Source organism: Corella eumyota, chromosome 3 (assembly GCF_963082875.1).
Source record: "Corella eumyota chromosome 3, kaCorEumy4.1, whole genome shotgun sequence".
Taxonomy (NCBI): Eukaryota; Metazoa; Chordata; class Ascidiacea; order Phlebobranchia; family Corellidae; genus Corella; species Corella eumyota.
Window position 1 is genome coordinate 791105 of NC_137492.1, and position 9835 is coordinate 800939.

General features: G+C 32.3%; 2 protein-coding genes across 2 annotated transcripts; both read right to left on the reverse strand.

The window, feature by feature from the left end:
- Positions 1 to 32: 32 nt before the first annotated feature.
- LOC145744973 (outer mitochondrial transmembrane helix translocase-like) lies at positions 33 to 4107 on the reverse strand. The gene is made up of 8 exons (XM_082562956.1): positions 3928 to 4107; positions 3650 to 3749; positions 3270 to 3398; positions 2544 to 2635; positions 2089 to 2216; positions 1358 to 1535; positions 902 to 1077; positions 33 to 156 (listed from the first exon to the last, which is right to left on the reverse strand). The coding sequence occupies exons 1-8, from the start codon at positions 4105 to 4107 to the stop codon at positions 33 to 35; spliced, it is 1107 nt and encodes a 368-aa protein (XP_082419082.1).
- A 58-nt stretch (positions 4108 to 4165) lies between these two features.
- LOC145746230 (uncharacterized) lies at positions 4166 to 5365 on the reverse strand. The gene has a single exon (XM_082564461.1). The coding sequence runs from the start codon at positions 5356 to 5358 to the stop codon at positions 4699 to 4701; it is 660 nt and encodes a 219-aa protein (XP_082420587.1). The 5' UTR covers positions 5359 to 5365; the 3' UTR covers positions 4166 to 4698.
- Between the last annotated feature and the right edge of the window lie 4470 nt (positions 5366 to 9835).

Here is a 9835-nt window from a genome sequence, read left to right on the forward strand (position 1 = left end):
TAATTTTGTTCTAAAATAAAACAATGAAAACCTTATGACATCATAGAGCCTGGAAAAAGATACGGCAACTCTGAACTTTTGCTTTTTTGCATCACCTCGGAAGCTTTCACTAAATCCTCCATGCTTATTGGCCGAAGTTGAATTGAATTATCATCACTAAAAAAAACGAAAATTTTATAGGATTCGATTATTTGTTAAACGCCAAAACTGAAAACTTTATTAAATATTCCGACACATTTTTTTTAATTGTGAAAAAATCACAAAAAATATTTAAAAAAATAGATTCAATTTAACAAAAAAATCTGTAGGTAAAAAAACTTAAAAACTAACTTTAAATTCCAGAACTTGACTTAAACCAGGTTAAACTTAACTTTCAAATGTTATTACAAACTTAATTATATACTAAAATTTTAAATAATTATTTTTTTTGTTTGTAAAAAAGTTACAACAAAAAAATGAAAAATAGTTAATTGATTAAGAAACTTTTTCAACAAAAAAACTATTTAATCAGCCATCACAGTAATTTATAAATGTTATCAAAAATTTATTATTTTTTTTAAATTTAATTAGGGTTTGAAATAAAAATAAAAATTAAGTACAACTGATCAAAAATAATAATTAGCTTTTAACACCAATAAACATAATTTACGAGAGTTCAACATAGTAATTTATAAATGTTATCAAAAATTTAATTAAAGTTTTAAATAAAAATAAAAATTTTAAGTACAAACGATCAAAAAAAAATAATTAGCTTTTCTTAAATAAAAAAAATAATTAGCTTTTAACACCAATAAACATAATTTACGAGTGTTCTTACAAATTTGTTTAGAGTTTTAAAAATATCAAAAATTTTTAACACAAAATAATTTTTAGTTCAAAAAACTTTAAAAAAATTACGAACTTGTTCGATTTGATGAATTCCTGGACCCTAGCAACAGAGGCATGACGACACATCTCCCGTATATCACTCCCACTAAACCCATTTAAATCTCCCGACAACCTCCCAAGATCAACATCCAAAGAAAGCTCCTCCACTTCAAGGACAATCCTTAAGATGTTGGTGCGTTGGGCAGCATCCTAAACAAGAATTTTTAATTAATATTTAAATACCAAAAATCGTAAAATTGTAATTAGTCTGTTTATTAATTACTCCGATAATTAGAATTTTATTTAAATATCAAGTATTTATTTTTTAATCATAATATTAAATTAAAAATGTTAGTATAAAAAAGTAAGCCTTTTACAAAACTTAGCAATTTAAAAAAAGAATAAATTTAAACCAAATTGGCTTACCACAAACAAAACTTAAAAAAATAAACAACTAATGTTTTAAAATAAATAATAAAAATTAACAAACTGGCATTGGGACATTAAGCCTTATTGGCATTCTTCTAAGGATAGCTTGATCAATTTGTTTTGGTCGATTTGTTGCCCCCATTACCATAATCTGACTATTATCATCAGATGCCAGCCCATCCCATAAACTCATAAAAGTTGCCTTCATCATAGCTGTTACTTCATGATCTCTATCCGATCTTTAAGATTGAAAACACGAATTTAATTTGAATAAAAATTTAAATTTTTGTGTAAAAAAATTGTTTGTTGCTTATCGAAAATTAAATTTAAAAATTAATAATTTACAACAACCATAAAAAATTAAAAATTATAAGTTTAGAATATTTTTTGCTAGTTTTCAGTAGTGTACAGACCCCTTATTTAATTTAAATTGTTGATTACATTAAGCATGAAAGTTGAAACGTGAATTATTTTGATATAGGTGGGCCAGAAGGTAATAAAAAAATTTTTTCATTTTTATTCAGCTACATGCGTTTATTTTACAGTCCTTCAAAACTTTTAAGGCTAATAAATCATGGCATGTAAGAACCTTTAAAGTCAAAAGAACAAAAACATCTGAAATATATTGTAATTAAAGAGTAAAGGTATGTATATTTAGGGTATAGGTTATAAAAAGTATGGGTATGTAAATATATATTACTATTAGTGTAAAATTAATTAAAAATTTGGCATGAATGTAAAGGTAATCAAGTAATTAGAGGACTGTTAACTACACAATAATCCCCTTTTTACCTCATCTGTAAGAAAACGTCGATTTCGTCGATGAATATAATCGCAGGCTGAAGTTTGTGAGCAAGTGAGAACACAGCAGCGGCAAGTTTTTGAGATTCCCCGTACCATTTGTCCGTTAACTGCTGAACCTTTAAACAAAATGTGAAATAATTGTTAGCTTATAAAATTTAAACTTATGTACAATTATAAAATAAATATCATATTATAATAGTTAAAACAGAGCATAGAATAAAGATATTTAAATATGACAAAACAAGTTAATATTACCAAATTAATATTTTATTGTTTTTTAAACAACTTAAGAGGGAAAATTAAAACATCAACTAAAAGTAAGAAAGAGATTATATAATGGTTAAATATTAAGCTGAAAAAAAACCTTAACATTGTATATATAGATTGAAATACAAAATCTATTTTTAAATTCTTATAGTTTTAATTAATCGGCAACACCGTACCTCAATATTAATAAAAGCACACCCCGCTTCTTTTGCGGTTGCCTTGGCGATCATAGTCTTTCCACAACCAGGAGGGCCATACAACAATATACCTGAAATCATTCAACATTTTTTATTATTTTGTTTTTTTTACACATTGATAAAAGTAAATAATAAACATGATATACAATTAATATTACAACAATGCGACGGGAAAAAATGACAAAATCAATTTAATGATTTAAAGCATGCCAAAAGTATTAATGTTTACATAAAGATTTTAAGTATGTTATGGCATGGTCACCAAACCCAAAACACAGAAACATTATTTAAATCATGATCATTTTACAGTGAGATGCACCTAAGAGAACTTTAGCAACAAATACATTTTTGCTGGCAGCGTGGTGTAGTGGTAAGAACTCTTGCTACACCACCATGAAGTTGTGGGTTCAATCCCCACTGCTCTCATGCTGTAGCACCCTTAAGTAAGGAGCTATAAACGATAAGAACTCCTGCTAAGCCACTTGATCAGCAGCTTAATTACTGGGCAATTATATTCTATATAATATCCCAAACTGTTAAAGGCAACTTGAGACCGGGTCGAAGTAACTGATGTTACTCTATGTTTAAGTTGCGCATTCGACTTTCCCACATCGAGGATAAAGATACACAAAAAAAAAACTTTTTAAAAAATCTTAAACAAATTTAATTTAAAAATTTAGTTTTTAGTAAAACTTAAGTACTTACCTTTTGGAGGACAAAATAGTTTACACTGTTTAAATACTGCCCTCTTGTGAAAAGGAAGAATAACCGACTCTTTAATCTGATCAACAATTTTATCGAGTCCTCCTATATGCTGCCAAGATACCGGGATTTCTACATAATCAGATTTTGAGTTTTGCCAATTTTTAGGTCTTAAAATGTTATTTTGGATAATTTAAAACAAAAAATTTAAACCTTTATGAAGAGGGTTAAAAAGTGGACCTTAAAGATAAGTATGGGATTTTCTAAATCATAAATTTAAGGATGAATATATATGTTGTTGGTGCATCTAAAACTTTTAGCTTTTTTAACTAAATTGAACTTCAAACACTAGTGGTCTATAACACTTAAAAAATTAAACCAACCTTTAGGAATGATAAGTTGGGAGGCAATGTTGAGTTCATATTCAGTTAACTGAAGGTCTTTAATGTTGTTCTTTCCCAGCTGCTTTAACAACTGCTGAGCCTAAAAATATTTTTATTAATTTTTTTGTTAAATTTATTCTTAGAGTATAAAGTTTAATCTAATGTTTACTTAAAAGGCTGAGTTTCAAATCTAGTGACCCTAGACTTCACCCAATGATTACAAATATACAGAAATAGGACAATTTAAGAAGAAAAGCCCAGTAAACCTTTAATCTTACTTTTTGTTCGACGGTTTTCTTATTTTTTTTAGTCGGATCAATCATAGTAAGAAGTTTGTCGACATATTTCCAAAGAAAATAACAAGCACCTGCAGTACAAGCAACCCTTAGAACTAATCCAAATACTTGAGCTCTGCTTGCTGGCTCTCCTGTGGCTGCATTTAATAATTCAATCTTCATAATAAACACTTATAAATATCCTATGCTATAAAAAAAATAAAATTATTAAAAAGTTTCTTGATGTAGGAAGGTTGAATGCGCTACTTTAACATAGAGTAACATCAGTTACTCCGACCCAGTCTCGAGTTGCCTTTGCCAGTTTGGGATATTATATAAGTTATAATTGCCCGATAATTATGCTGCTAATTTAGTGCTGGCTTAGCAGGAGTTTAGAGTGTCTTACTCTCAGCATTTAAGAGCAATGGGATCGAACCCTGGACCTCATGTAGCAGAGCAAATTGTTAACAGTACCTAAAAATGTCAAATTAACAATCCTTTAAAATTTTTAAAACTGCCAATAGACGGTTAAAGTAACAAGAACAGTATATATCAATTATCACATTAATAAAACAATGATAACTTTTTGTAAGATATGTAGTGGTAATTCTGGGTTTAAATTAAAGTAGTTTATCAAATAGATAGAGTGTATTTTAGAGTAAGTAAATTTAAAAAACAGTAGAAGTTACAAAAACATGATAACAACTGCTAAAGTAAACAGTAAATTAGAGAACTATAAACAAAAAATGACTTATCATTTTTTGTGAAACTTGTTTAGTCATCACATTCTATATCGAGTCTTGGCCTCACATTTTTCCTTTTTTTCGAAACATTTTTAAAAATTTTTGAATCCACCTTTTTTGAACTAAGAACATTTTCTTCGTCGAATTTTGCTTCAATGTCTGCTTGGTACTTGATCGCTGACATATTTTCGTGTAAATGATCCAATTCAATATCAGCAGAATTATCTGCAGTATTGACTTCCATTTTCGTTGCTTTTCTGATTCTTTTCTTCCCAACCACATATTCAGGCATTTTAAAAACTTGTGACTTATTAAAAATATCAGAATTATTATCGATGTGTTTATTTTCAATTGCTTCTTTTGGGCGTTTTTTTAGATCGTGTAAAAATAAAAATGCAGCATTAGTGTTTTGACGTTCGTTTATAATATCCGTGTCGGTTAAATCGTACTTCTGCCACTTTTCAGGATCGATTCTAAAACCAGGTTCAGAGTTTTGTGTTTTAATAACATCTGGATTTAAGTCTTTTATTTCAGAACTTTTTCGTTTCTTTAGAACTTTTTCATAATTATTTTGAGATAATTTGTTTTTTACTCGGTTCAATCCGTCAAAAATTTGAGTTTTTCTGTCAGTGAAGTCCAAATTTTCCTCTAAAAGTTTAAAGTTTTGATCTTCTGTCATTTTAACAATCATTTCTTACAATCTTTAAAACACCGACAAACAATTTAGTGAAAGCAAAGACAGTAAAAAACAACCATTAAAAGAAAAAACTTCAAATAAAATTTGGGTGCTTTATATTCAATTTCGCATCATTTCTTGGCCTGAATTTTAAATTAAAATTGGGGAGTTCATTTAGCATCGTCCTCCATATTTATAAATGCAAAAAAGGTAGAATTTTTATAACTTTTCCCTAATCTTCTCCAGGTTACAAAAAACATAAAGGTTACAAAAAATGTAAGTTCGACTATGAAGCGAAAGAGGAGATTGGGGAAAGGTATCCGCATTTATAAACCGGGCGGACGACGCCAATACAGCTCCAAAAATTAAGGTTAACCCAACATTCTTAATAAATAGTTATATAAAAGTTTAATGTCCTTCTATAAGTTTCAAAAATCTCTCTCTCTTCTTAAGCCTTTGGTAACAAGTTCCTCAAAAATATTTGTAAAAAGCGGAGAACATTAGCGGATCGCGGATACTTATTTTGTGACAACGCGGACTATTTTTAATGACGTAATTCATTTTATTCAAATTTTAAACTAAATTTTTAATAAAGTAAATGGGCCTCTAGCTTCAAACATAGTTTTCAATTTAAATTTATTTATCTTCCATATTTCTTTAAAAACAATTTTATGACTTTTAATTCACTAATTGCTAATTAACTGGAAATAAACCTACCTAAAGAAAGAACGTCCCAATTCGGCCTTTTAAAATAACGTTTGTCCCGTTAACTTCGCACATATTATTATATTAAACAATAATAAAAAACAAAAATATTTAACATTAAACAACAATAACTATAAAATACACAATAAAAAAAGAGCTACATAAGAAAATAGAAAAGATACCTTTACAAGGCTGTGCACATTTTAAACACCAAGATAGAAAAAATTCGCGCCACGCATGGCGGAATAACATTTAAGTTAAAGTTAAGATAGTAGTTTTAAGTTGACTACCAAGTATGTTGTTGTTAAGAAAAAAACAACAAACGTTTAAGCAGGCAACAATATTGGGTTTGCCACATTAGAGCTTTAAAACTAATTAAGTAGACACATCGTCGGATAGCAGCATCGTCGGATAGCGGAATGGTCGGATAGCAGCATCGTCGGATAGCAGCATCGTCGGATAGCAGCATCGTCGGATAGCGGAATGGTCGGATAGCGGCACCGTCGGATAGCAGCATCGTCGGATAGCAGCATCGTCGGATAGGAACATCAACGGATAAAAGCAGCATTGGATAGCGACATCAACGAATGGCAGCAGCATCGGATAGCGACAACGGATAGGGACATCAACGGATAGCAGCAGCATCGGATAGCAGCAGCATCGGATAGGAACATCACCGGATAGCGACAGCACCGGATAGCGACAGCACCGGATAGCGACAGCACCGGATAGCGACATCAACGGATAGGCAGCAGCATCGGATAGCAACATCATTTGATAGCAACATCACCGGATAGCAACATCACCGGATAGCAACATCACCGGATAGCAACATCAACTGATAGCAACATCAACTGATAGCAACATCAACTGATAGCAACATCAACTGATAGCAACATCAACGGATAGCAACATCAACGGATAGCAACATCAACGGATAGCAACATCAACGGATAGCAACATCAACGGATAGCAACATCAACGGATAGCAACATCAACGGATAGCAAAGTCAACGGATAGCAACATCAACGGATGACAACATCAACGGATGACAACATCAACGTATAGCAACATCAACGTATAGCAACATCAACGGATAGCAACATCAACGGATAGCAACATCAACGGATAGCAACATCAACGGATAGCAACATCAACGGATAGGAACATCACCGGATAGGAACATCACCGGATAGGAACATCACCGGATAGCGACAGCACCGGATAGCGACAGCACCGGATAGCGACAGCACCGGATAGCGACATCAACGGATAGGCAGCAGCATCGGATAGCAACATCATTTGATAGCAACATCAACGGATAGCAACATCACCGGATAGCAACATCAACGGATAGCAACATCAACGGATAGCAACATCAACTGATAGCAACATCAACGGATAGCAACATCAACGGATAGCAACATCAACGGATAGCAACATCAACGGATAGCAACATCAACGGATAGCAACATCAACGGATAGCAAAGTCAACGGATAGCAACATCAACGGATAGCAACATCAACGGATGACAACATCAACGGATGACAACATCAACGTATAGCAACATCAACGGATAGCAACATCAACGGATAGCAACATCAACGGATAGCAACATCAACGGATAGCAACATCAACGGATAGCAACATCAACGGATAGGAACATCACCGGATAGGAACATCACCGGATAGGAACATCACCGGATAGCGACAGCACCGGATAGCGACAGCACCGGATAGCGACAGCACCGGATAGCGACATCAACGGATAGGCAGCAGCATCGGATAGCAACATCATTTGATAGCAACATCAACGGATAGCAACATCACCGGATAGCAACATCAACGGATAGCAACATCAACGGATAGCAACATCAACGGATAGCGACAATAACAGATAAGAACATTAACGGATAGGGACATCAACGGATAGGGACATCAACGGATAGCAACATTAACGGATAGCAGCAGCACCGGATAGCGACATCATGTAACAGTGACCAAAACAAATACCGTTTAAGTGGGCAACTATATTGATTTGCCATATTAGATAAACAATAGTTAATTGTTATTGACATCATCGTATAGTAACATCATCAGAAGATTACGTCAGAGAATGACATTATCAGAGAGTGACACCATTAAAAGGCGACGACTACGGGTAGTGACGTCATCGAACAAAATGTAGACAGAATTACCTCGAAAACAGAAAAAGAATTAAATATGTTCGTTAGTATTATTAATTAATCTAATTAAAAATATAATAAATTAACAGTTTATTTATTTATACCATTTGCAAGTACATCAAAACTTGTTTTTATTTTACTAAAGGTGATAACGTTAAGGGAATATACAATTAATTTGTAAAGGGGTAAACTATTAAACAAACTAATTAAATGAACCATACAGATTAACAAACTAATTATCAGTACAATTTTTAACAAAAAAAAGATTAAAACCGTACCAACAAAATATTAGGCAAATACAAAACACAAACCAGTAGCCTACTAATTAATTATGGGTAACTGATAATTAGTGGTTAATTAAATATTAACAACCAACAAACTATTAGATAAAAAATGAATTAGCAAGCGTGTGGAATCAAAGCTAGTTACATGACAGTGCGCCAACTAGCGGTCGGTATTTATAGCTACATTGCTCCAACTAGCGGTCGATATACACGGCTACATAGCGATAAGTAATTTGTCGACAATATTCTAGTAATAGCACACCCGCTAGCGGATAACAATACCTTACTAGTGCAAAATATAACTCTAACCTATTTTTGTAAACTACAACAAATAAATAAAGCGATCTGACGTAACAACTAAACGACGTAACAACTAAATTACGTAACAACTAAACGGCTACTAGCGCTATAACTAGAACGACGTACGGAGCGATGTGTTGCAACACGCGTACGAATTTAGTTTACGTAAGGCTGACGACTCGCTTAATCAAACTAGGCTGATCCTAGTATTAGGTAATTTTAATGTAATATCTTAAATTAATAATATCCTAAACTTAGCATGTGGAAGCCATTGCCTTATGGGCAGGGTTGTGGGCCTTTTAATATAAAAAGTAAAGTGTACAAGCAAGAGGTATAAATAAATTTATTATCATTAATTCAATTTAGAAGGTAAATAAAAATAACAAGTATCTCACCTGTATGTTAAAGGAATCACCTTTCTTGGTCTTTTCCTCACAGCTCATCAATACCTAAATTAACAACTACCTTAGGGCCACATCCAATTCTTCATCTCCCCTTCAAATCACCGTAGAATCGCCTGATTAGTTCTTGTAACAACTACAGTTTAGATTTTAAAAAACAAAATTATTTAATGCAAAAAAGTTAAAAACAATTTTTTTTTCTGATTCATATAAAAATAATTCAGTCACCTCCATTCCTCCATTTCTTTATTCTTTATCTTTAAAGTCTCTTTTTCTTGCGACTGGATGCTAAAAATAACATTTTGTTAGAACTTGTTTAGAGGAGCAGATGTTATATGTAGAAAAGCAATTGTTTTAATTAAAAGTTGTTAACATCATAATTTTAAAATTATCTTTAAAGTCAATTTTAAAACGGTATCTTTCCTGTTCGTGTTGATTCCGAGAGCTTTGCTTCTTCAAACGACGTCATCTTTAGTTCCTCCGTTCTTCGCGGCGTAGTCGTCCCTATTTTCGTTCCTCGTGACGTAGTCGTCCGTATTTTCGTTCCTCGTGACGTAGTCGTCCGTATTTTCGTTCCTCGTGACGTAGTCGTCTGTTTCTCTACTCGACATGAC

What these genes read in the sequence shown, in the direction of transcription:
- LOC145744973 (XM_082562956.1), bottom strand. Translation starts at nt 4,107, where the DNA reads ATGAAGATTGAATTATTAAATGCAGCCACAGGAGAGCCAGCAAGCAGA. An exon ending in AGAAAACCGTCGAACAAAAA is followed by an intron (nt 3,750 to 3,927) that starts GTAAGATTAAAG and finishes AAATATTTTTAG; the next exon opens with GCTCAGCAGTTGTTAAAGCA. An exon ending in GAATTCATCAAATCGAACAA is followed by an intron (nt 157 to 901) that starts GTTCGTAATTTT and finishes CGTTTTTTTTAG; the next exon opens with TGATGATAATTCAATTCAAC.
- LOC145746230 (XM_082564461.1), bottom strand. Translation starts at nt 5,358, where the DNA reads ATGATTGTTAAAATGACAGAAGATCAAAACTTTAAACTTTTAGAGGAA.